Genomic DNA, 27,807 nt, shown 5'->3' on the forward strand with positions numbered 1-27,807 from the left:
GTGTCTACATCTAGACCTATATTTAGATCTAGACCTATATCTATATCTGTGCCTATATCTATATCAAGACCTATATTTATATTTCAACCTACACCTATATCTAGACCTGTTTCTAGATCCAAACATATATCTATATCTACATGTATTTCTATATCTATCTATATCAGTATCTTCACCTGTATCTGTATGTATATCTCTATCTTGACCTACATCTATTATCTATCTCTCTATCTATGTCTGTGTATTGCTTCCTAAAAATTAGAGCTATCCTAAAGTAGAAGAGGCTCTCTTGGAAGGTAGAGAGTTCACCTGCATTGGAGATCTTTAAATGATGGCTGAGTGGCCACTTGGTAGCAACACTGTAGAAGGAGTTTGTTTTGTTTTGTTTTGTTTTTTCCCCAGGTATAGCTTGGATTAGATAGCCATTGAGTTTTCCAATTCTGAGCAGACAACTTCACCTTGGTGGCCCCTAATTTGTTTATCTTTCAAATAAGGAGATTGGAATGGCACAGAATTTCAAAGTCATATAAATTGCATATGATAGAGTCAGGACTACTACTGAATCCTTGGCCTCCTGTTTCCATGTTTGGTTCTTTTTCACTGAATCACGAAGTCAGTGGTATCTTCTCTCCCCCAACACCTGTTCCTGGAATGGGAAATTTTTGGTGCTTACAAATGGAGGTGCTTCTAAATTGCTTTACTGGTTACATTTTAACTTGTAAATTTGACTTTCCAGCTCAGATTTTACTTAACAGAAAAATAATAGCTAGCATTTTTATAATGCTATAATGTTTGCAAAACATTTCACAGGGAGACCATTAGAAGGATATTTCAGTAGTTCAGGCTAGAGGTAGTCAGGGCCTGAACTGGTAAACTGGTCATGTAAGTGCAGAAAAGGGGACAGATATGAAAGCTATTACAATATACGATATGCAAGATATTACAAGTCCCTTTTAAAACATATCAGAGTCACTAGAAGCATGATGAAGAAATTCAGTGTGATTCTAGGCTCTAGTTCTAAATATGCCATGAATCCTGGCAGCTAGGTCATTGTGGATGGCAGGCAAGCATTTGAGTAAGCCCATTGGTCCTTATATCTATTGATGACATATTTGATAAGCCAACTTATCTGAAGGTGGCATATTTCCATAAATTTCAGGGATCAGAGATACTTGTTCCCAAGGAATGAGGACTAAGGAGGGAGGTGATCTCTTCACTTAGGAGAGAAGGGCAGAATAGGATGAGTAGAATATTCTAGTTCAGTGGAGACCAAGTTCTGCCAGAATGGGCCACTGTTTTCTTTTATCACAGTGGGTCACTTTCAAAGAAATCCTGAATCAATCTACATCCCATTACACATAGATTTTCACCTGCTTCAAATGCTGTACAAGTCACATGATTGTGAAGCCTGAGGCCCAATCAATGCTTTTTTTCCCCTGCTGCATATTCTAGTTTGAATGATTACTGTATTACCTTTTATTCCTATTTTTTTCAAGTATGGCTCACTTTACATCTCTCTTCTCTGAACATCATGATTTGCACGCCCAGTACAAATGTACTTGGGGACATCATGACAAATGTGCCTTTTCCTTCATTACTGCGATTTTTTGACAACTCACACATGCAAGTATAAAAAGCCAAGGTCTCTGCTTTTTCCTGGTCCCCTTTTCACCGACAGAACTCATTGAAATAGAACAAAAAATCAAAAAAAGAACCTTAAATATCATTTGTTCCAACACCCTCATTGTGAAGAAGAGGAAATCAAGCCCAGGAAGTGAAGTGACTTCTCCAGGTATATTCTATTTGTCCCAGGTGCTACTTACAGTGGTAAATAGCAGAGCCATGATTCAGACCCTTTCTGACTCTTTCTGCTAAATCATGAGGATAGTTTCCTCTATCCCTTTTTTTTTTGGGGGGGTGAGGCAATTGGGGTTAAGTGACTTGCCCAGGGTCACACAGCTAGTAAGTGTCAAGTATCTGAGGTTGGATTTGAACTCAGGTCCTCCTGACTCCAAGGCCAGAACTCTATCCACTGCACCACCCAGCTGCCTCAGTTTTCTCTATCTCAAGAAAAAAAAAACACAATTATTTCCCTCTACTGTTTTCATGGTCAGTTCAGTGAAGGGACTAATACACCATAGCTTGTCTGTTTTTCACAAGTGATAGTTTCAATGGGCCACTGGATCAGCTCCTCAGAGGCTCAACCTAAGTGAACATTTCTCTTGGTCACGATTTTTCTGATCACTGTAACAGATATTTCTCTAAGCCCTGACTCTCAGGAATTGCATACACATCCACGTATAATGTGTAAGATGATATCTGGCCTTTTCACATTAGGTCCTTAAGAGTATGTCTTACTGTATATACTCAGTATATGGGTTTCAATTTGAAGAGTCATAAAAATTGACCTACTAAGGATTGTACCTGGTTTATAAGTGAAAAATTTAACTGTGTCCTCATGTTATAAAATTCCCAACATTCCAGGATTGGCAGACAAAGGAATCCTTGATTCCCCCAAGTGAAGTCTCTTCTCTGTAGATCTCTCCTGCCTCTCCTGTCCTCTCTTCTCTTCCTTCCTGTTTCCTCTCCTCTGCACTGCCAGCTCCCAGAGCAGGGACTATCTTTTAACCTTCTTCTGGATCCCCGGTGTTTAGCACAGGCACTTAATTAATGTTGATTGATTGATCTCATCAAAACTCAGCTTAAGTGTCACATTCTACAGGAAGCCTATCCCAATCACCTCAGTTGTTCATTCTCTCCTTCTAGAAATTACTTTGTAAGTACTTTTTATTCACTTTTCTCTACATGTGTTGTCTCCTCCCAAGAGAATATAAACTCCTTAAAGTCAAGGACTGTTTGGTTTATTTTCTTTGTATTCTCAGTGGCTGGTATAGTGCTTGGTATACCAAAAGCATTTAATAAATATTTATTGAATGAATGAATGAAATGTGTAGACTTGAATATCTCAAAGAGAAATTGTTACTCCTCCATTCTCTTCTTAGGCCCTGTTAATTCCTCATCAACCCCCTTGGGTTGTTAGTTTTTTTACACAGATGATACGATAAATCCTTCTTAAGACCAACTCAGTTTGGCTGTAGTAATTCCACTGCTTTGTAAATGAGGGGCATGGGTTGGCCATCATACCCTGGAATGAGCATCTGTAACCATGAAATGAATCAGCTAAAACAACATATTATGCATTCCAGGGTGAAACTCTGCACTAAGAAGAAAATGCTCATTAGCTCAGGCCATCATGGCTCTGGTTAGGATGTTGAGCTCACCACAAGCAACAGCTAATGTGGTAGAAATGTAATTTTGCACAAGCAGCAGATGCCAAGACGACAAACGAATCTGAGAAAGAGCTCTAGCTGTATGAGATTTTGATCATTACCCAAATGAACCTGTTTAAGCCTGAAAATGAACTGGTCTGTTCCTTGTGTTGAGATTTTAAATGAGACACTCAGAGAACTGAGGGCTCCCAAATGTTGTTGGCTTGACAGAATGAAGCGTGTGGACTTTGCTCCTGAAATATTTCAAGGGATGCATCTAGTGGAAAGGTCAGGCATTCTGGGTCTTTCATCGAAGAATCACCTTTCCTTACTGCTTGGTGTTTGTCTGTCCAAACATATAATTTCATCTGTGTGGAATCCTCCTATCCTCTACTGATAAAGATCAGGGGTGATTTTTCTGCCTTGCAGTCTTTAGAGTTGTCTGGGCCAGCTGATGTTAAATGACTTGCCTGTAATCTCATAGCTAATATGTGCCGGGGGCAGAACTAGAATCACCTCTTTCATGCTTCCTCTAACGTCTTTTATTAATTGTAAAATAAACACTTCTGCTTTCTGTCTGACTGCCACCACCTTAGGACAGTCCCTCATTTCTTCTTGAATCAGCTCCTGATGACTTCCCAACTGACCTCCCTCCAGAAAGGATGCCTGTCTTTTCTCACTTTAGTCCATCCAAACCAGCTTCATCTTTGTAATGAATAACTTGGACCAGGTTACTCTTTTGCCCAAGCGGTGACAATGGCTTTCTATTGCCTACTGAAAGAAGTCCAGGCTCTGTAACTGGGCAGTCAGGGCCTTCTGTATTCTGGCTCCAACTTACTCTTCTTTCATAGATCCTCTTTTTCAGCCAAATTGAGTTACATACTCTTTTCCAAACTTGTCTTACTTTTCCCCATCTCCATATTTTCCTTCATGTTCTTTTCTGTCCCTGGAAGAGCTTTCCTTCCTGGAATCTCTCCAGTCTTACAAATCCCAGCTCAAGTACCACCTCTTCTGTGAAGCCTTCCCTGATCCTTCCCTCCAGTCAGAAGAAATCTATCTCTTCTTCTTAGACCTACATGCATATATATACACACACACACACATACACACACATATATATATGTGTGTGTGTGTGCATATATGCATGTATATATGCATATGGTTATATACATGCACATCTACACACATACATATATGTATATGGACATATATATTTACATGCATGTGTGTATGTATGTGTGGATATATCTATATCTGTCTATCCTGTACATTTAGTGTCTTTAGTGTATCTATTTGTGTACCTACAAAATCTTCCTTGATAGAGTGATATTTTGAAAGGACCCCTTGAACTTGTGTTCTTGAGATGCTCTATTTTTCAGAGACAAAGCCTCTCCTGAACTGACTTAATGGTGATTCTTGATTAACCATACTAACTTACATTTATAGAATGATTTAAAGTTTATTAAGTGCTTTCTCACCTCATAGTCCTCTGAGTTAAGTAATGCAATATCACCATCTTACAGATGAGAGAAGTAAGATTCTTAGAGGTTAATAATTAATAATACCTCTCATTTGCATAGCACTTTAAGGTTTACTTTGCATCCATCATCATTGTTCTAACAACTATGTTATGTAGCTATTATTATTATCCCTGTTTAACACATGAGAAAACTGAAGCCCGGAGAGGTTAATAATAATACCAGTAATTTGCATCTATGTAGCACTTTTTTGCAAAGTGCTTTACATCTATCATCTTATTCAATTCTGACAATAATCCTGTTAGGCAGTTGTTACTATTATTACCACTTTATGGTAATGACACAGTGTCAGAGACAGGGTTCGAATCCACATTTTCTTGAATCCAAAATCTAGCATCTGCTATGTCCTCACAGCCACACAGCTAATACATGTTGGAGACACAATTTGAGTACTCATTCCCTTTCAGATCCTGCCAACTCCTGGAGGGATAGAATTCTTTCTTATTCATGTTCATGACTCCTGGTGCCTTGACCATGAGTGTTCATTTGAACCTAAATGAATCTCCCACCTCCTCCCAGTGCAGTCCACTAAAGTTCTAAGAGCTGCCTCTGCACTCATCTAACCCCATGTACCTGCCCGTCACCTTGATCCCATATTTGTGAGGCCTGGATCTAAACTACTCAAGAATTGAGTATCAGAGATGTAGAGCCAGAAACTGCTTAGAGGTCATTTAGTCCAATTTCTTCATTTAACAGATGAATGGAAACCAATACTCACAGGGGTTAAGTGATCTGCCCAATTTAAACCCATTTATTTCTTATTATATATCTAAGGACTATGGAAAATGGCTATATAATGTGCTTATAACAATGAGAGTAGGTACTGAAGACAAATATTAAAACTTCAGTAATTATGGAACATAGCATAGTGGAAGGAGTACTCTATTTGGAGCCAGAAGAACTGCATTTGAGTCTCAGCTCTGCTATTTACCAGCTGTTTGACTATGGCCAAGTCATTTCCCCTCTGAGCATCAGTTTACCAACCAATAAAATAGGCTTAATGATATTTGCACTACTTACTGCCCTTACTTTACTAGGAGGAAAAATAATTTGTGAACCTTAAAACAATATACTTAAAAGTATGCTGGTTTTATTATTAAGAGATTGATGACTGTGATAAATCATTTCATTTCTCTGGGCCTCAGTTTCTGGAAAATAAGGGGACTGGATTAGATGATCTCTAATAGCAATGTAACGTCAAGTCCCTGTTCAGAGAACACATATCAAACTTTGCTTCATCATCCAAGAAATCTCATTTGTAATGCTGTAGTTGCTTCGGTTGTTACTTCCTACTCTTGGATGACTACTGCATACATGCTATGGGAGTTCCCCTCTCTGTCCACTCCATTCTCCACCCCCTCCCAAAAAGTGGAGTTCTATTTGGACTGGTGGCCACTTCTACTGGAGTCTCCAGTTAAGAACTGAGTTGATCTGAACCAGAGACAGCCTCTCCAACCCCAGCCCTGTCTCCAAGTGTTTAGCTAATTTCGACATCACCCTGAAAGCCCCAGCTAGGATGAATATGCCTGCTAGCTGGTTTTACAAGCAAAGTGGCATTCCAGGCTTGAGTGTCTGAGAATCTAATTAATCCATCACTGGCACAGTACAAAATGATTATTAACATTTTAGCTACCCTGCATTCCCTTTCCTATTTTTCATAACGTCTGCTTTTGGCTTTAACTCTTTCTTACAGGGCTGGCAAAAGGGACCCTGCTTCTAGTCCCACCCAACAGCACAAGCCTCTTGGTGGCTCAGCTCTCCAATCACATCTTCCCAATTCCCATAAACTGAAGATAAGAACCAATTTTCCCCTTTTCTGCTACAAATTCAATTCCATTCAACAAAATGTTTGTTAAGTACTGCACTGGGAATACAAAAGTGAATATAGTCCCTACCCTCAAGTAGCTTACATTCCACTGATCATGATAATAACACTCCATATTTATATCATCCTTTCAGAAGAAAGCACTCCACATTCATTATCTCCTCTGATCTTCATAACAGTGCTGTGAGGGTGATATTACGGTCTTATTTCCCCCATGGACAAATGAAGTAAGTGAAGCCTAGAGAAAGCAGTGGCTTCCCTATGGTCACACAGCTATTAATGGATGGAGTAAAGATTCAAATCTAGGGCTCCCCATCCCAGGTCTATTGCTCAGTTTCCTAAATTAAGTCTGTAATGGGCTGTGAAGAAACAAAATGCTTAGATATGATACCCAGTTTACTTTGATCAGAAGATTGTTTAGGTTGCAGAATCCAGACTGAGCCTTTCCTTCTTTCTGCCTCTGGCCACAGCTCTGCTTTTGAACATTTCTGCTTCTGGGTGGACTGGGGAAATGAGAACTGCACTCTTTCATTTGTCACTTCTTGGCATTGATTTCTTAGTCTCTTGTGAATCGCATCCCTGCACTGAGTTGCTGCTGGGAAGCTCCAAATCCTTCTTGGGTCTCACCCAGCTAGTCTGTGATTGGTTTATCCCAGTTGATTTGAGGGTCTTGCTAATAACACTGAGCTCAGTGATTTGATCCCCACCTGGGTTGGGCAATTAGGAGTGTGAAGACGAATTAACAGCAGTCCCTGTCATCAGTTACTGCTGACGAGCCAAAAATGACATCTTTGTACACAAGACAGCATGCTGATTTTTTTATGGGGATGCTTGCAACTATACCACAATAGTTTTCCAATAACTGTCCCAAGTCTCAAGTTTAATATTTCTCAGTGTAGATTACCTAATAAATAAATACTCTGAAATTTCCGGAAGTTAACATACAGTTATATTAACTCAGTGATCAATCAGTAAATACTGATTGAATACTCTGAAATTTCCGGAAGTTAACATACAGTTATATTAACTCAGTGATCAATCAGTAAATACTGATTGACTAACCTCTTCTTTTAATCCCCACATCCCCTTTTCTGAGCCTCAGTTTCCTTGTTGGTAGTAGGTAAAGGGCTAGACAAAGTCAAGAAATTCCACCCGTGACATTAGTTATGTGATCCTTGGGAAGTCATTTAACTTCTCTGTTCCTCAGTTTATCTGTAAAATGGAAATGACAATAACCTTTACTTCACAGGATTAACGTGAAGAACAAATGAATCAATGTATGTAAAGTGCTTTGCAAACCTTAAGGCACTAACTAAACTGCAGCCATTAACATCAGTATCGGTAAAATGGAGGAGCTGGAGTAGATGCCCTTTAAGGTCCCCTCCAGCTCTAACAAGCCATAGTTTGTTGGAATTGAGCAAATGCTGAGCTTTGGTACCCTCTTTTTATGTGTGATCAGCTCTGAGTAAGATTATAAGATTTTCAGCTGGAAGGGACTTTTGAGGTTATCTAGCTTGACTCTCAAGCAGCTAGATGGCACAGGAAACACAGCCCTGGGCCTAGAGTCAGGAAGACCCGAGTTCAAATTTGGCCTCAGATACTTCATAAGTGTGTGACCCTGGGCAAATTACTTGACGCCATTTGTCTCCGTTTCCTTGTCTGTAAAATGAGCTGGAGAAGGAAATGGCAGACCATTTAGTATCTTTGCCAAGAAAACCCCAAATAGGGTCATGAAGAGTCAGACCCGATTCAACAACAACAGTCTGACTCTCATTTTACAGATGAGAAAACTGAGGCTTAAAGAGGCAGTAACTTATCCAAGGTCACACAGCTAAGTAGAAAAGCCAGCATTTGAACCTAAAGCCTTCGACTACAAACTCAGAGTTCTGTCCCTCGTACCACAGTAGCCCACCTTTCTCTACAGGCTTCATATACCTGTGGCTGCCTTAGACAGAATCAAGAGAAGCTATATCTGTGAGAACAGAGATGGGAATTGGTGTCCAGGCTAACATTTGCAGTCCTAATGTATTTCAGGCAAGTTCTCAACTAGAAAAGGGACAAACTAAGACAAATATCTAGGTTATCCATGTGGGCAGACAGTCCTGGTTTGAATACAGCTACCTTTGTTTTGACATGAATTATTTAGGTTATTGACTCAAGTTTTCATTTTGTTTTGGGAGGAATTGCTCCCACGCATATAGTGCTCTGAGATGTACAAACTGGTATCCTCCCAACTACCTTGTAAGGTAAGTAATGTAGTCATGTATTATTACTACTTTTCCAGAGGGATGTGTGTATGTGAGGGGGGGGTGTGTATGTAAGCTTGTAATTTCATTAAGGTAGGACTTTCTGTCAAAATTTATCAAGTGCCAGACACTGGGAAATTAAAAAAAAATGATTGCAGTGGCTGCCCTCAGTGAGCTTATATTCATTGATTATATCATACTTTTTGCACAAAACACTTAGCTGATCCTTACAAAAATTCTGTGAGGTATTTATCTCCCCATTGTTTTATCTTCCCCATTGGTATATGAAGAGACTGAGGCTCAGAAGAGCTAAGTGGCCATATGCCCAAAGCATATAGGCAATTAACTCTAATTTGTCATCTTGGTTGCCTTGGGCAACTAGTGATTTGTTCAGGCTCACAGAGCTGGTACCTAATGCAGGCAGAACTTGAATCTGGTTGTCCCTGACTCTGAGTCTGGCTCTTTCTCCACTATAATTAGCTACTTCAGGATTATTATTTTATTCCTGTTTTTACTATGTTATCATCCCCTTTTATAGACGAACAAACTGACGGTCAAAGAGATGTTAATTATGGTTACACAGCTAATACATGTCAAGTCCTTTTTTTTTTTAGTAGATATTTAGTATTTAGAATTTAACTTTGTATTCTTCCCTTTCTGATCTGGTAGACCAGTATGCCTTTCACATAGTTGCCGTATTTGAATTTAAATTACATTCATACAGTAGGCAGCTAGGTAAAGCAGACAAGAGAACTGGGCGTGGATTCAGGAAGCCCTGAGTTGAAAATCCTTTACTAGTTTTCCCTTTTCTTAACTGGATAGGTGAGACAAGTGAGGGCTAAAAGGGAAAAGTGACCTCCCAAAGCCTGTTGGGTAGTTAGGGAAAGAGGCAGGGTAAGAATGCAGGTCATCCAGGACTCTTTTTAATACTGCATTCTTTGGCTGGACGTGTGGAAGAGGAAGAGGAAGATAAGCCTGGCAAGGCACTTTATGCCTCAAACCTACAGATAATTGATGGTGTCACACAAAGCTCAGGGAGATAAAGGAAAATAGAGGAGATAGAGGCGAAAAAAACCCTTTAATTTCTCCTTTGGCCACCAGGTAAAGGATGGAAATCAACTCTGATGACATTATCAGGGGGCTGCATCTTAATCTTCTCTTCTGGATAACCTCCTAACCCCCCAAATACAACACATCAAATACGAAGGTTCTTTAGCTAATCAGAAAGGAGGCTGGGGCAGTAAAATGCCTAGAGTGCTAAGGTTTCAGCTGTTCAAATGCCAAAGTCACCCAGACCACATGAGGAGAGAATGCCCTCACTGGGCATCAGATACTCTAACCCACCAGGCATGGCCAAGCAAAGACAATATCGGGAGAGACCCACTGGGGCTTGTCAAAGCTTCTCTGGTCACTTTGGATTGCTAGGCCTGAATGCCAAGCTCTTAATTAATAGGGCAGGCTATGAACAGCAAGAAGAGTTATTGTTAATTGCTTTCAATAGTGCTGCTTCCTGCCTCTGCAGGGAGCAGTGGAGGGGTGTATGCGTGTGTGTGTGTTTGTGCATGCAGATGGGTATTGGGGGATGACACCTACCGCTTTCGATCTCTTTAGAAAATGCAGAAACATTTCCCCAAGGACTACAAAGCGTACAGAGTCTCCTGCAGAGGGATAAAAAGGCCCCTTGCTGCAATTATTGTCGGGTAAGCACCAAGTCAGACTGCATTCAAACAGCAGAAGGCTAAGCCAACAAAAGAGAGACTGGGATCCAGTTAAGTCATATTGTTTGCCAGGCTGAACTTCTGCCAATTCAGACAATTGCAGCATTAGAGACGTGACTTGGAGTACCTTCCAATAAGAGAGCTGAATCATGCCTGAGACCTGCAATACAATGTTTTCCCCAAGCTTTTGTAATAGGCAATTTGGGAGGAGAAACAGCCAAACACAATATTCTTTAAAAAAAAAAAAAAGCAAAAACAAACCTGAAGCATAACCAGGAGCCAGAGGAGAATTTCTTCCCCATTCTCCTGCCCCCTCCACCCCATCTCTTTCCTAGCATGAAGGATGAAGTATTCACTCAATATTCCTCCTGCTCCTGAGACTGTTCCTCATCAGAGAATGTAAACTTCTCAAAGTCTGGGCAATTTTTCAATTTGAATTTTTGAGGAAGAGGTCTAGAACTGCTGGTATGAAAACTTCCTCCACCAATATAGCAACTTATTTGTAATTTAGAGTGGTAGAGTGGCCATGGTCAAAAGGTCAAGAAGAGCCCAGGTTTGCCCTGCTCCAAAGCTGCTCCTCCAACCAGTTGGTTATGGTGCCTCTCACCCCATACACAGCAGCACTTAAAAGCTATTGGGTTCTAATAGATTGGATTAGACATCCTGGTTTCCATCTTCCTAGATTTCTAGCATATTACTCCCTCAAATATTCCAATTTAATTTATTTTGTTTCTTTTTAGATCTTATTATTTTCTTTTCTTCCTTTTTTTCTTTCCCTCTTTTTCGTTCTTTACTTTGGTCTTATTGGGGGAGATGGAAAAATAATCTTTTGCTGCCCATATTCACAGGACATGATAATGAGACAGAAATAGTCCCCTGCTTTTCAGTGGTGAAGGACATTTCCTCCCTGGTCAGAGGAACTGTTTTCAACAATAAGGAAGAGAGAAAAGATTTCCTTTGCATTTCAGCCATGTTTTAGCATCTAGTAAAATTAAAAAAAGGTTCTGTTTAAACTGCTTTATCCCACCAAAGGAAACAGTGGTCAGAGTACTATGATTTGATAAGACTTTTCAGGTAAGGCCTCTTTAAAAGGTATTTCATTGCTAGTCAGAGAGATCCATTATGAATGGAAGGAGACAATGTGGTATAGTAGAAAGAGATCTAATTTGAGGATCACAAGACCTGGGTTCAAATCCAGCTTTTGATGCATTCTACTTATGGAATTTTTTATTAAATCTCTTAACTTGCCTGGAACTCAGTTCCTTCCCCTGTTAAATGAGGGGAAAAGAACAGATGACCTTTAAGATCCTTTCCAGAGCTAGATCTCTGATACATGCCAAGAAATCTTCAGCTTTTCCTGAATTTGCATTAATTCAGGAGGAAAGAGGCATTGGTATTAATCAAAATACAAATTTATTAGGAAGATCTTCTTCAAGTTATTTCTGTATGATAGTGGTGCTTCTCTGCTGGCTTACTGACAAACAAGTCTCTTACTTGGGTTGCAAGAGGATAAGCTAAACAATGAGACACTTTGTGGGCTCTGCCCCTTATAAAAACTTGGAATGGAAGAAGGTTACAAATGATCAGCTCATAGGAAAAGTGACCTGGAGCTGGGCAAAGCCTCAGAGGCCATCTTACCAAACACCCTCAGGTGACAGGTGAAACAATAAAGGCCTGGGAAGATTAGTGATTTTGCTGAAGGCTCAGGGATAATAAGTGCCATAAGTGAGATTTGAACCTCGGATCCTCTAATTCCAGAGACTGTAGGTACCCCTTCCACTCTGACACTTCCACTCCACTTCCTCCTAATAGGAAGGAAAGAACTGCTGATCTCAAGTGGGTTTAGGGAATGGGGTTAGGTCAAAGGAAATCCTCACTGTCATTCCTTATGTGCTTTGAATTCTGTAGATGAATAAAAGATCTCAGTCAAATTGAGTTCCTCAGATCTAAGAACTGTCAGATTGATGATGCTCTTGAACATTAATTCACTTGAAGATGCTGTCAGCCCTACAGATTTCCCAAGCACTGATTCATTCAAGAAAGTTCTAAACAACAGGAGAAAGGATGCTTCCCACAGGTTTCAAAGGATGATGATGCCAATGTGTGTGACATGGGACTTTCTGAATGGTGACACCAGGAAGTTTTCTTGTCCATTCCCTTAGTAAGTTCTTATTAACCCACTGTGTCACTGGATACCTACAGTGTCCATATATAGAAAAGAAAGCAAAATCTTGCCACTTTTAACAGTCAATGAGCTGCTGAATGACTTTACTCAGAAGGAAAAAAAGAAAGTAGAAGGAAGGCTTGTCCTACTTGTATTCTAACATGCTGTGATTCTTTGCAAATTACTTAATTTGTCTCTGTCCCTGAATTGGTGGGGAAAAAATGAGGCTAATGAAAAGAGAAGGTTGTAAAGGAGGCCTATTGTGTCATAGAAACAGAAGGAAAATGGAACAGTGCTTTGAGAAGCTCAAGCTGTCTCAACATCATCAGTCTGTCTTTAGTGATATAGAAAGTGGTGAGAATTTTTTATGTTCCAGTGATTCACTTTATAAGGGTTAGTGAATCAGCAATAGCTAAAGCAGGTGAATTTCCAATGGGCCACTGCAGGACACAGCAGGTAATCCTGGTAAATCTTGTTCTCTCTTCCCCATTTCCCACCATCCCCTGGACTCACTGAGAAGTGTGGGGTTGAGAAGTCTAGCTGGGAGAACTAAGTGAAGCCAGCAAGGAAATGATGCTGAATAGAGATGAGCAGACCATTCTCTTCTCCCACATCTAATCAACTGCCAAGGCTTGTCATTTCTAACTTCGTAACACATCTTGTATTCACTGCCTTCTCTCCTTTGACCCTGCCGCCATTCTGGTGTGGGCCCTACTCACGTCATGTCTAGACTGTTGAAATAGTGAAAAGAGCATTAGAGATGGAATCAGATGACATAGGCTACCGTGTGCTAGCTATCTAACCCTGAGCAAATGACTTTATCTCACTTAGCCTTGTTTTTCTCACCAGTGAAATGGGGCAAAAAAAACCCCTATGCAACATCTCATGAAATTGTTTTGAGGATGAACTAAGATAATGTTCGTAAAGTTATTTCTTGAGCAATGCTTTTGATATGGGTATATTTCTATAATCTGACACAAAGCATTGTAGAAGATCGTAACTGGAATTGACCTCAGAAGTTATCAAGTCCAAACCCTTTACTTATAAATAAGAAAACTGAGGTCCATGGAGATTACGTGCTTTACCCAAGATGAGACATGTAGTAAGACTCAGAAGAGGGATTTGAAACCAGATCTTCTAATACTAGGGCAGCTAGGTGGCTCAGAATTCAAATCCAGCCTCAGATACTTACTAGCTGGGTGACTCTGGGCAAGCCATTTAATCCTGTTTGCCTCAGTTTCCTCATCTGTAAAATGACTGGAGAAGGAAATGGCAAACCATTCCAGTATCTTTGCCAAGAAAACTCCAAACAGGATCACAGAGAGTCAGCCATGACTGAAAAATGACTAAACAACAAAGCTCTAATATTAGAGGCATTGCTACTTTCACACTCTCAAAGCTGACTACAGGATTCTAAGGGGGAAATCCAGAGTCATGAAATCCTTATCAAGTTTTTTTCTATGAATTTAAAGATGCCAGTAGATATGTCTATTAAATATGGAGGAGGCCAAAACCAAAATTACAGAAGACAAACAACCTGGCTCTGTTATTTATTACCTATTTATTATATGTATGGCTTAACTTCATTTCTTTAGAGATCTGTAAAATGATGGGGTTGAGCCAAATGATCACAAAGGTTCCCTCCTACTCTAAATTCTCTGAACCTTTCCTTCAATTTTTGAATGAATTTGCTGGCACTGACTCTCTCAGAATATGGAAAAATCCAGAAGGTTCAGGTTTGACACACAGGAGAAAAGTTCCCACATCTCAACTTTCAGCCTCATTCTACAGAGGCAATGATGCCCTGTGACATATCCAGGTAGGTCAGGAAAGCAGCCTGTGTATTCTATGTTTAATTGAAAGATATTACAAAGGGATAAACAAGAGTACCTGGTGCTATTGTCATCCTGAGTTGTCACCTGTCTGAGCTAAATTTTTAAGTAGTCATTATTTCAGTAGGAGAAAACAAATTCTCTTTCAACCTAACTTTACCAGCATTCTACATGCCTCAGCATGGTTTTAAAAAAAAATTGGAGGTCATGAGAAAAAAAATACAGTCATGCTGAGGATAAAAATTTTCAATTTTTCAATTTTCAGACACTTTGAGGGCTGAATAAAATCTGAAGAATTGTATGAAATTGAGTAATGTGGCTTTAAAAAAAAGCAATAGTTTGACCTAAAATTCCATGGCCCTACATAGACCTGGCCTGAGAGCATCCTAAAGAATAAAAGATCAATTTTCAGACACTTTGAGGGCTGAATAAAATCTGAAGAATTATATGAAATTGAGTAATGTGGCTTTAAAAAAAAAGCAATAGTTTTTCCTAAAATTCCATGGCCCTACACAGACCTGGCCTGAGAGCATCCTAAAGAAATACTCTTCTGCTGGAGGAATACTGACTGACAGCCTTACTTGCTTTACACTCCCACAGAATCATAGAATTTTAAAATTGCAAGGACCCTTTCCTGCATGCATTTCTTCCTGAAGTCATTTCTTTCTATTTGGCATCACAAATACTTGGGAGTAGTTGGGGTAGGGGAGAAACTCAAACCAGAGGGATAATGAATGTCGTTGTCATTTGGACTTTCTGACTCACTTTCAAGGCACTCTGTAGAATGGGGTTTGCTTGCCAGCCGTTTATTTGGTTTTCTCTACTCCTCCTGGTACTTATACTATGATGTGGAAGGAGAACCTCTAGAATACATGGTTGAATCCCTGCTTTCTCACCACTCTTAGGGTCAAATAATTCCCTTCACTCTTAATATACTGAAGTATAATAATCTGACACATGGTAACATTACCATAATCTCATGCGAGTCCCAAAGAATGAGCTATGGAACCATAGGAAAAGTGGGTGAGTGATAAATGGATGTTTACTGTTAACCTGAAATCAGCAATATGGAATAGTTAGGTTCAAAACCCAGTGATACCACCTACTAGCAATGCCTCCATGGGGAAGTTACAATTTCTATAAGATTTAGTCTCCTCTGTTACAATATCTATAAGACTTAGTTTTCTCCTCTGTAAAAAAAGGGATCGTGATACTCTTTCTTTTCCCATACCGTGCTAGGAGTGGGTATACCTAGGGCTGTGCCACTGACAAAGGAGGAAGGGGTAGGGGATGAAAAAGGAGACAGGCTGGAGACATGATGCCATGCCAATGGACTAGGAATGACTAAGACTTTTGAAGCCGAAAGGCAGAAGGGATGTGATGATGTCCTGGTCTACCGTAGGCCATTGATTTCAAAACGTCAGGCCACTGCCATCTGGCCACAGCCTGGAATCTGTTACTTACGACATCTGAGGGCTTGTGTGGACAGATTGAAGTTGAACACACTATCGGATCTTGTGTGAGTGGTGTGAGCAGGTTATTTCCAACTGAGCCAAGAAGAGAAGGCACAGTACGGGATTAGTATTACCGCCATCTTTACAGCAATGAACAGGGTATCTAACTATGGGTGCTGTTGGCTGTGTAAGTGAAAAAGAATCGTTTTGCTCAGATATGTATTGGGACCAACTGAGAATTGAACTGCTGAGATAACCTCTCATCTCTGGGATGGGAGATAAGAAAATGATGAATTTCAGCCCTGCCAGGACTTTAGCCTTTGGCCTCAGCTGGGTCAGGAATGAAATGGAAGGTACAATCTGTATTTATAGATGGACTGTGATCTCATTGGTATAAGAACTTCCAAGGAGAAAACCCCCCTTCCCAATGCAGACTGGAACCCGCTCTACAATTTAGTCTTAGAGAGCTGTCTAGGGGAACTGAGAAGTCTAGTGACAAGCCAGGATCACATGACCAGTCTGTGTCAAAGGCAAGACATGAACCCAAGCCTTGACTCTGAGCCAGCTCTCTACCCATAACGTTATGGTGCATCTCCATGTCTGTTACATATCACCAAATTCTTCTGCTTTTATGCATTTGTATTTAATTCCATTAGGTAGTAGTCCTTAACCTGGGGTACATGACCTTATTTTCAAATTTTTTTTTGATAATTGAATTTTTATGTCATTGTTTTCCTTTATAATACTACATATTTTGTTTAATCCATTTAAAAAACATGATTCTGAATAAGGAATGCATAGGCTTCACCAGACTGCCAAAGGAATGACAAAATTTTTTAAGAACCCTGGCATTAAAGGCTTCTCACAATATGTTTCTGAATAAGAAGTAAATGAATTAGGAAACATTATTTACCTCCTAGGATGCAACTTCAAGTCATAATTTGATTAGGTAATGCTTATTTAACCCCAGACCAATGGGAAAGAAACATTTCCACTCAGGAAGGGATGGAGTTAAAAGGATAGAGGTGGCAAGTTTCAGAGGGTTGGAATTATGCTAGAGCTGTTTCTGGGGTTGAGTAGTGAGCATGCCAGGTGAAATGAGTTTTGGATTAATAGTGTGATTGCTCTATAGGAACAAATACAACTCTACAGCATCCTTTCAAGTGTCACAGGAAAATGGCATTTACAGGCTTGTTGAGAAGATCAATGGGTGAATGTATGAAAAGCTCTTTTTTAAAGCCTATAGGGCTACATAAATATAGCTGTTAGTGTTATTTAAGTCTTGGTCTGCTCATATGCACAATGGGGATAAAATATCTGCTATGCCTGTCCTCACAGAGATATTGCGAGCAAAGTACTTTGATGGAAATGAAACCATACTAGATGTAATAGGTGGAAACAAGTCAGAAGAGCCAAAGAATCACAGAATAATAGGAAAGTCTTTAGCTCCTTTAATTAGTACATCACCTTTATTTTGTAGTTGAGACCACTCAGCTAGAGAGTGATAGAACCAGAAATAGAATCCAGGTCATCCAGAGCCTAGTGGGGCACGACTCTCGTAACATGTGCTCCCGAGTACATCTATTATTATTGTTCAGCGTTTCCTGGGAAGGCCTATGTTCTTAGTTCTGCCTAAGCTAGTAAACTGCCAGAAATTGAAAATGAAAAGCCATAACTACCCTTTAATATTTTAAAATAAACCAAGCCCTTTTAAAATGCCCGAAAATCGGCTATGAAAACTTAAATCCATGTTTCTCAGTAAGGTTTTGTTTTTCCAGCAAATTATACAAATTTCATTGTCCATTAAACCACCACAAGAACATTCCCATTTTTATAGGCATTTAAATTTCATCACACATACCAATATTGAATTTGGTAACTGCTTTTTTATGAAATCCTGCATCTACAAAATAAGTTTGCTTTCCTGAAATTTTACAGGCTTCCAAATAGTACATTAATTCAAATGTACCAGAAGCCTGGAAAAATTATTGTGTATTTTTGTGGACTCAAGCCTACTTCCAAATAGTCACTTTAACATTGAGGAGAAAAGAACATACATAAGGTCACAGACCAGTTCTGCCACTCGGAACTGAGGGGGCCGATAGGGTGCCCACCCACAGGGTAATGACCACAAAAATGCTCACAGTGTAAAACTGCATCTGAATGATTTGTAGCTCAGTTGTTGTGGTTACATCTAAAGAATCAAGGTTATGGAACATAACAATTTATTTCATTTTGCCAGAAAATATCCATTTTCACTTGTGTGTCAGGATGGTGGAATGAGAGAACTCTGGACTTGGAATCACACAAGCCCTGGGTGAGACTGTAGTCTCTGACATTTATTAGCTATGTGACCATGGATAATGATGATGATAATAACAACAACAGTAATAATAATCACTAATATTTATATAGCACTTATTATGTGCCAATTATTACCTCATCTGATTCTCACAACAACCCTAGGTAGTAGGTGCTATAATTATCCCTATTTTACAAATGAGGAAACTGAGGCAAACAGAGATGAAATTGTTCCTACCCTCTGTTTGACCAGGGGCATACTGCTAGTAAGTGTCTGAGGCTGTATTTGAACTAGATCTTCCTGAATCTAGGCCCAGCACTCTATCCACCATGCCACTGTATTATCTGTCACAGATATATAATAATATTTGTATTAACTACATTATAGAGATATTGTGAGGAAAATATTTTGTAAAAATCTTAAAGTTTTATGAATCTTGAAGCACTGTATGCATAGGTGCATGTGTATAAATGTTCTCTCTCTCTCTCTCTATATATATATTACATATATGTAGGGATATGAACAATTATAATTCATCATGGTTTTTGGGAGGATAGCTTCGGAATTGTGATTTCTTTGGTGCAAAGAACCCCTTGGGAGCAATATAGATCAGCACCTCCTTTGCAGCTTATGATCTTTGACAGTTGTCTGGGAGCACTCAGAAGTTAAGCTACTTATCCAGGGTCACAACATAGACAGGAAATGCCAGGGTCAGGACTTAAACCCAGACCTTTCTAACTTTTAGACCTGTTCTAACTTTACTTTTTGTATGACCCTCAAAGTCTCACATGGTGGACTGCTTATGTACGTAGACGATTATTAAATGTTTGTTGAGTAAAGGAATTCATAGGATCATTGCTATGGAGTTTGAAGGGTCCTGAGAGTTAATCTAAACCAACCCCTTTATATTACAAAAGAGAATAGTGAGGTTCAGAGAGGCTTGATGAAGGTCCTCTGGTTCTAAATTCATGCTGCCTTCCATACAATTCTGCTTCTCCCAAGTCTGTTGAATCTGAATTTCATGCATTGATTCACAAGATAACATCATTTTCACTTAATGACATCTGGCTTTTGTATAGGCCAGGGGTGGGAAACCTGAGGCCTACAGACCACATGTGGCCCTCTAGGATTTATTCTGTGGAGTTTGGATTCAGTCAAAGGGCCGCACTTGAGGACCTAGAGGGCCACAGCCTCGAGGCTGCAGGTTCCCCACCTTTGAATAGGTATTGGTCCCAATTTGTAGGTGGAAAAATGGTTAAAAAGAGGGTTTATCAATTAGTCTATCACACAATAAATTAGCCATAGTAAAAAGCCATAGATTTCATTCATTGGAATTGGCCACATGTTCTTGGTCTCATTAATATCACGCTCTGATCAATCAGTAACTTCAGCTCCTTCTACTACACCCCTTTCTTTAGCCAGCTACATCATAAAGTGCATTCATAGCTCACCAGATATCACAGACGATGGCTAAATATCAAGAGAGATTGTGGATTGCCCTGCGTAACCTCAACCCAGCTACTATAACTACAGATTCAAGGTGTGTACATGCTTGAAGCTGGGCCAATAGTTTCTTGTTAATATAAAAAGGACAGTGAATTAAGTGTATAGACTGATAGACTGATGATAAGAAGGTCAATATGGTATAGAAGGACATAGGAAGAAGCAGGTTTAAGCCCTGCCTCTGATAACGGCTGTACAACCGTGGTCAGCATGGAGGCAGCTGGGTGGCTCAGTGGTGGGGCCTGGAGTCAGGAAGACCTGAGTTCAAATCCAGCCTCAGACACTCACTAGCTATGTAATCTTGGGGAAGTCACTTAGCCTCTCTTTGCCTTAATCCACTGGAGAAGGAAATAGCAAACCACTGCAGAATCTTTGCCAAGAAAAAGCCAAATGGGGTCATGGAGAGTCAGACACAATCGAACAACTGAACAACAAAACCATCTTCAAGTACCTTAACATCTCAGGGCCTCAGGCAACTAAAATCCCAAGTTGTTGATTAGCAGCTGATCTACTTGAGTGGAAGGAATTTCTAAGCTGAAAATCTCACACACAAATATACTGCCTGTTTATACGTGAGTATGGATCTGTACATATAACCACTATACATATGTACAGGTGTACATATGCACACACATACATCTAGACATACACACACGTACAATTTAACATATCCCTCTATGTGGGTGTACATGTACATGTATGTTTCTGTACATGTCTTTTGGAACATGTGGTATAAAACACATATATCATATATTTTGTTTATAGATAGTAAGTTATATGCACATGCATATACACACATATAGATGTGTGATTTTTCATCAGTGCAGAGCACTGTTTTCTTATCACATACAAGGAAACAAAGGGATACAGATGGCTCATCTAGGATCTAGGTAATCATAGAATGAGTGTGATAAATCTGATATTAGAAAATAGATTACAGCTGTATTTATAAATAAACCTGATTATATTCTGAACCCATAATGTCGAGTTAAAATGCTAAATGAATATCTCATCTTCTCATCATTCATAATAGCACAGGATTTATGGTCATCATAGAGTGGAACTGCCAGGGACCTTGAAGACTGTCTAGTCTATGTCTACTTATATTATGAATGAAGAAGCTGGGGTCCATGGGGTAAAGTACCCAGGATCACACACACACACACACACACACACACACACACACACACACACATATGTATGCTGATTCACAACAAACCTGGCATAAAGAACACTGGATTTGGGGTCAGAAGAAACATTTTTGGTTTATTCATTTACACCTTCCATGTATGACCTTAGCCACGTCATTTCAATTCTGAAGGTGGCCTCAGTTTCCCCCACTATAAAATGAAAATGTTGGACTAAATGAGCCCTAAGTTCCCTTTCAGTCCCAACCCATGATACTACAGTTTGGGGGACAACTGACAAAGATATAAAGTTTACTTGGTATTTAAACTCTACATCATGAATTCATAAAATATTTAGATTTATTCTATGTTCTAGACTAGCAGATTTGTCACAAATTCTCTCTGACTTCTTAAACAAGCTATCTCTGTCTGTTTCTCTGTAAAAAAGAGAACAAGTCATGCCTCACTGTTGGGGGTGAGGGTGGGGCAGGCATTAATTAGAATTATGGAACCATAGTAACATCGTATATAAAGGAAAACACCGAGCTATTTTTTTCAATCCCCTTGCTTCAGAGCAAAGAATTGTTGAGGTTTCCTAATGCATTTCCTTTGAATCGTTGCTACCATTTAAAGTTCAAAAAATCTCATGGCATACTTAAATGGAGGAAGCCAATAAAATGAAAAGCATTATGAACAGCACTAATAATAAACTGATAAAAACCTTACCCATTCTCTTTTCCTACAGCACTTGGGTTTTTTTTTTAAAGAGAGTTTTGTAATAAGCAATAGTCTGTGCATGAGTAACTGTTTCTGTATTGACACATTTGAGGAATGTGCAGGACTGTTTTAGGAGTTATTATTGAGCATATAATACCTATTTCGGTTATTTTCAGTAGGCAAGGCAAATTCAGTAGGCCCCTTTCTGCATCAGATTTGCACGTGTGCACACGCACACACACACACATATCTTGTATTTATATCGTTGTTTGCATGTTGTCTCTCCCAACAGAATATAAGCACCTTCAGGACAGGTACTTTTTTTTTCTTTTCCCAGAGGTTAGCACAGTGTCAGGCATATAGTAAACATTTAACAAATGATTGTTGATTAAATTGCATCAATATGTAGCAAGTATTATATCTAGGTAACTTTTTTTCCCTCCAGATTCTATACTCTACCGTGCTTGCAAGAAATCTCTGTCTTTACTAGGACAAACAAAGGCTTGGCAGAGAATAACACAATATGGGTAGTTAGAAGTGTAACGTCTTAGTGCCATTCCTTTGTCATCCTGATTGTCCTTTTGAAATTTCTACTGTCATCTTATGCCTTTGGGGGGAGTATTTTTTCATACAGACCTCCATGATTGGCTTTTTCAAAACACAGGTGAAGACCATAGAAATTTAGAGCTAATGGGACCTAGCAGATCATCTGATGATTTTTCTAGATGTAGATAGAGGAGCTTCACACTTCTTAATTTTTCAGACTCTTTCTTAACACTTGGTTCTGTACATTCCTCCTTACTTTGTATATAAAGAAACTAAGTCCCAGATAAATTAAATGACATGTCCAAAGTTGTGAAATTAGTTAACGATGGAGCCCCTGGGAGCAGAACTGAAGTTCCTTTATCCACTGTTCCTTCCATCATACCACACTGATCTTCATATCAGATGCTTAACTTTAACATTTATACAAAAAAAGTTAACACTGAAAAAAGAGGAAAACATATTACAGCAGATGTCAGAAAACATTTGCAGACAGTCTTAGTGTGTTCACTCAGGGTGAGCACATGCTACATACCCACTGGTTTCCCTATAGAGAAGTCTTCTGGTTGGCATGCTGTGGGCGTCTTGGCCAGTGTACTGAGACTGAGCTCAGGGATGGGCCAACCTAATTTGATTATATGCAGAGGTGGGGACTCACCGGCACTGACAGTGATGGCTTCAATGAACTGTTCTCTCCAGCTGTTAGTCCCAACCACAAGAGCTAGGTTCGTCTTCTTAATAAGTTTGTCCACAGTACTCTAGAAAGGTTGAAAAGAATGAGATAATTACAGCTCAGCTGGTTAAGGCCTGAGGAAATCTAAGATCATGCTGGCTTTAAAACTCCAGAGTTATGTAAGAGACAGCAGATGTCAGGCTCAGAACAAGAGTGGTGACTTCAACCACCATTGTGATTATGTATACAAGCATGGCCCCTGGTTCAAAACGTACCCAAATGGAAAATTGTTCCTGGCATCCAGTATGAGAATACTCCACTGTCTAATGACAGATGGAAACATATTAATAATGACCTCAATGATTATCATAATAGACATCGAAAAACCTCATCCACGTACACTGAATGGGACTAGGGATTCTTCATGAACATTGTGTTGTCTACTGTCCCATCACCCCTCTGATGCCTGCAAATGATGCAATAGTGCGTTCTGCTCAGTAACATACATCTTATAAGAAGCCAGAGTTGGTTCAAAATTATAAATGCAAAGAATTTTTTTTTAATTCTATAATGAAGTTCAGTAGGAGAGCACTGAGGTTACCGTGTAATTTACAGCAAATGGAGCTTTCTTTTACCAGCCATTTTATTAACTTTATTGTGTTGAACTATCCTCTTTATATTTCCTCCAAAAAAACCCTGCACTGGCTCAGGCTTTTTTGAAGTTGTTTATTTCTATCTATTTTTGCCACTAATAGGCTTCATGCCCCTTGATTTTTTTAGACATGCATCAAACACTCGGTTCTGTACAATTAACACTCTGGTTTTCAAAAGGTCAGTTTTGTCAGTAGCAGTAGCCAAGCAACCTTCAACTAAGAAAGCAGGCGATCTACATACAAGACTTCGGATCACACAGACTATGGTGAGAAGGCAGGCATTCCCAGCACAGCGGGGCAACCTCTCCCGGCTCAACTACGTCAGCTAGTCTACCCAGCCACCAAACTTACTGTCAGCATGTCCTCCAAAGCCCACTCATGGCAGAGAAGCACAAACACACACACAACTTGGACTTAGTTCAAAAATGTACAAGTTTCAATGTCGTGTCAACTATGTACGAGCTGTCTGGGGAGGGGTGAGATGTTATAATATAAGAGGAACCCAGAAAGTATAGTGGTGTATGGATGCCTCATGTGAAAAGGCAAAATCCTCCACCGAGAGCCAATGTCCCAATGGTGATGGGCAGGTGGGGACATGTAGTTCATATTGTAATTTGAAGTTGGGAACTCCCTCTGCCTCTGTGTCTTTACACAGATTTTCCCTCAAGCCTGCAATGCATTCTTTTCCTCATTTCTACCTCTTAAAATCCTTAGCTTCCTTAAAGGTTTAGCTTAGGCCCTCTCTGCCACAAGAAGCTTTTGCTGATTCCCCAGTTGTTAGTGCTATCATCAGATTTTCTTGTGTTTACTTATCTTTTTTACATAGTGTATCACCTCCAGTAGAATTTAAGATTCCTGAGAACAGACACTATTTTTCACTATTTGTTTTTGTGTCTCCAAACCTTAGCACTATACTTTGCATACAGTAGGCACCTAATAAAGGCTGGTTGTACTGAATAGTATTAAAAATGTAAGTTATTATTATTATTATCTATCTATAGAAAACGCATTATATTAAAAAGTTTATTAAACCTAGCTTAACAAGCCTGAGAGTAGAGGCTTGGTTAGTCTGTGAGTGGATTCTCTAGCCCTGAGTTATTATTAATAGCAACAATAAGAGCTTTCACTACTGGCAGTCACAAGATGAAGGGATAAGCACCAGTCTATTCTGTCCTGGACTCATCCACCTCTCCACAAATAACTATGGCATTTAGACTACTACCAAGCCAAATCTTTATCTACTATGTTATAGGAGTGAACCTGTTGCTTACCAGACCCAACAGACACATCGGAGTGGTCTGGCCAAAGCTTTTAGCTATGGGGTTCTTAACCTGGAGTCTCTGAACTATGAAAAAAATACATGTATAATATATAAAAATACATAATACAAACATATGTGCATGTATATATGTATACATATACATGTATATATACATACATACATGTGTGTTGCATTGAAATGCAGTTATCATGTACATATATATGTATATATATACATATGTATATACATCATATATATATACATATATATATATACATCATATATATACATATATATATGATAACTGTATTTCAATGCAACACGTAACCTTTGGAATCTTACATGTTTTAATTTGTGCATTTAAAAACATTATTCTGTAGCCCATATTCATGGGCTGAAGCCAAAATGGAAAGCAGTTTGGTTAGCAGAAGGTTACTAGTATGTAAAAAGGCTCTGATAATTGGGCTTTGGCTCCCCTTGTAACAAGTACTGTTCAAAGAGCAAAGTCTTGAGAGAAAGGAAACTTTTAAAAATGTATGCAATCCAGGGCAGTTATTATCAGAGCTTAGTTTGCACATTTATATCCAGGAACTTTATGATACTCAGGGCTATTCTGGGGATTCAATTGGCATATAAACCCCATGGCCACGTGGGAGGGGGACATATGGAGGTAAATTGGTGATTATTGCCAAGTCCCTTCCACCATAGGTTTGGACACTGCTAGAAAGGAGTATCAGCTCCATTCTGTAAGGGTCTCCTTGGTGATTAGGGTAGCTCACCCTGAGCAAGGGGAGTGTTAATGGATCTGTGCCCTGCCTTAGGGCACAGCACAGGACAGCAGATAAGCCACAATGTTGTGCAGATTTCCTTCTCTACTAAGACTCTGGAAGATTTGAGCAAAATAGAGACTTGTTACCTGAAAGCATTATTTCTGGAGAGAACTGTACGTAACTCAGACTCTTGTCATCTCTTCTCTGGGATATTATAAAAACCTCTTTAACTTTTATTCCTTTCTCTAGTTTTCCTATTTCAATTCATTGTCCAAACTACTGTCCAAATACTCCGCCTAGATCATTCTTTCTCAAAAGCCTTCAAGGGCCCCCCATTAGCTACTTCTTAGCTTGACATTCAAGATCTTCCACAATCTGGGTCTAACATAACTTTCATGGAATCTGTGCTGTAGCCAAAATAGGCTACTCATCATTTCCTGAATTTAGCCTGTCCTTGCTTACCTCTGTACCTTTGCTCCTGGTATTGCCTGTCTCTAGAAAAACTCTGTGTTCTATTAAAGTTCTTTCTATCCTGTCCATCTCCTGTACCCCAATTACCCATGATTCTTCTCTGATCCTTCTATCCATTAGTAATCTCTTGCTCTTCTGATCTCTCACAGAACTTTATATCTTTCCTATTTACTTGACATATTCTAACTTTTTATAGTAGGGTGGATATTTGACTTCTTTCCCCAAAAAACCTCATGGGGAAGGGTACTCTTGTAAGCTTCCAGAGGGCTAAAACTACAGCTATTTCTTTTTGTATCTCACAGCAACAAGTACCATGCCTTATGCATAAGGATGGTCCATAAATTCTTTGGTTTTTGAACACTCGAGTCTAAATATTGTTGTTACAAGAACCATGCTGTCATTTCACTGATGTTGCTAGGTTCCTAAAATGGCCTTAGAAAGAAGGAAAATATAGATGAAAGCAATATCATGGCAGAAATAGCCAAAGCTAAAAGATAAACAAGATAAAAGTAAAAGGGTCCTCTCATCTTTAATAATGTCTACTTTTCTCTGACATGTTTTTTCCTCATTAACCCTGAATCCCTGTACAGAGAATAATCTCTTAGATTCCATCTTTACCTCTGTATTCAAATCTTCTCTTGAAAATTCTGCTACATAAAATCACCTTAGAGCTTTTAGAATGTTTGATAAGCTAGCTTGGCTTTTCAAACCACAGGCGTGGATTTAGTCTTGCTTTATCCCCTTGCCACTAATACCATATCCCCAATATTCCCTGTAAGCCCATCTTGAACTTGTTAGGCAGCAAGTACTCAAGGTTCTACTTTACTATTTGCACTGTTGTTGCTTGCAATTTGGGTAACACGGCCAATGATCTTGGCCAGGAGGCTTCCACAAAGTCCACATGAGACAGACGCCGATGGGGGAATCTAGCTTTGAAGTGACCATGGTAGCAAGTATACCTTGAACTCATAGGACTCTTCAATGATGACTTCCAGTTTGGTATGTTCTCCGAGGATTGGGCGCCCCATTTCTGCAATGCGCCGTTCCTCTTCCTCTTTGCTGGTTAGGGGTTGCTTGTCATCACATTCCTCTGCAAAAGGGAAATAGGAAAATGCTGAGGAACATGGTCACTCTCACTCTGGAACCCTGCTTCTGAAAAAGGAACCCTATGAGGAACAAAACCCTAAATGCCACGTTTTCAAGCAATCACTTGAATGAAAGTATGAGACCTAGAAGGTTTTCCTTTGCAAGGGAGAAGTTCCAACCCAGATCTCTCCTGGACACAGCCTGCTTTAAAGGACTAAGAAATGACTTCACTGAAGTATAAACAGCTCTATTTCTCTATTCACTAAATATGGTCAAGGCTGCTTGGGAAGAATTTTAAAATCTTGATCTCCCTGTGGATGTTCATTCCAGATTTATATCAGGATGTGACCCGATATTAACATCAGTTGAAAGTGACCCTACTCTCTCTTGCGGACAACAAAAATGAAACTACTATAGAGCTAGAGAAATGATATGAAACAAGATGTTTGCTGCTTCAGTGTTCTAGGTGGTCATGGGAGTAGTGTTGAGTACCAAATATTCCTATCCCATCCTTTCCCACCCCTCCTATTTCCTTTCATCCCATCCTATCCCATCCCGTCCCATCTTATCCCATCCCACATCTCTGCTGGAGAAATCACCTAATCTGGTATTGTTCACAGCTGTCAAAAATACTTTCTAACACTTAACCTGAGAT

At 39.5% G+C, this 27,807-nt stretch overlaps 1 protein-coding gene across 7 annotated transcripts in view; it reads right to left on the minus strand.

The window, feature by feature from the left end:
* Positions 1-27,807, minus strand: part of SLC8A1 (solute carrier family 8 member A1) — a 510,067-nt gene that overhangs the window by 52,950 nt on the left and 429,310 nt on the right. For all 7 annotated transcript variants that reach the window (XM_021001233.2, XM_078149486.1, XM_078149489.1 and 4 more), the window contains 2 exons: positions 27,026-27,156; positions 22,897-22,996 (listed from right to left, as the gene is read on the minus strand). In XM_021001233.2, coding sequence (XP_020856892.1) covers positions 22,897-22,996; positions 27,026-27,156 — 231 coding nt within the window. The remainder of the gene's footprint in view (positions 1-22,896; positions 22,997-27,025; positions 27,157-27,807) is intronic.

Source organism: Phascolarctos cinereus, unplaced genomic scaffold (genome assembly GCF_003287225.1).
Source record: "Phascolarctos cinereus isolate Bilbo 61053 unplaced genomic scaffold, phaCin_HiC Scaffold_2;HRSCAF=192, whole genome shotgun sequence".
NCBI lineage: Eukaryota > Metazoa > Chordata > Mammalia > Diprotodontia > Phascolarctidae > Phascolarctos > Phascolarctos cinereus.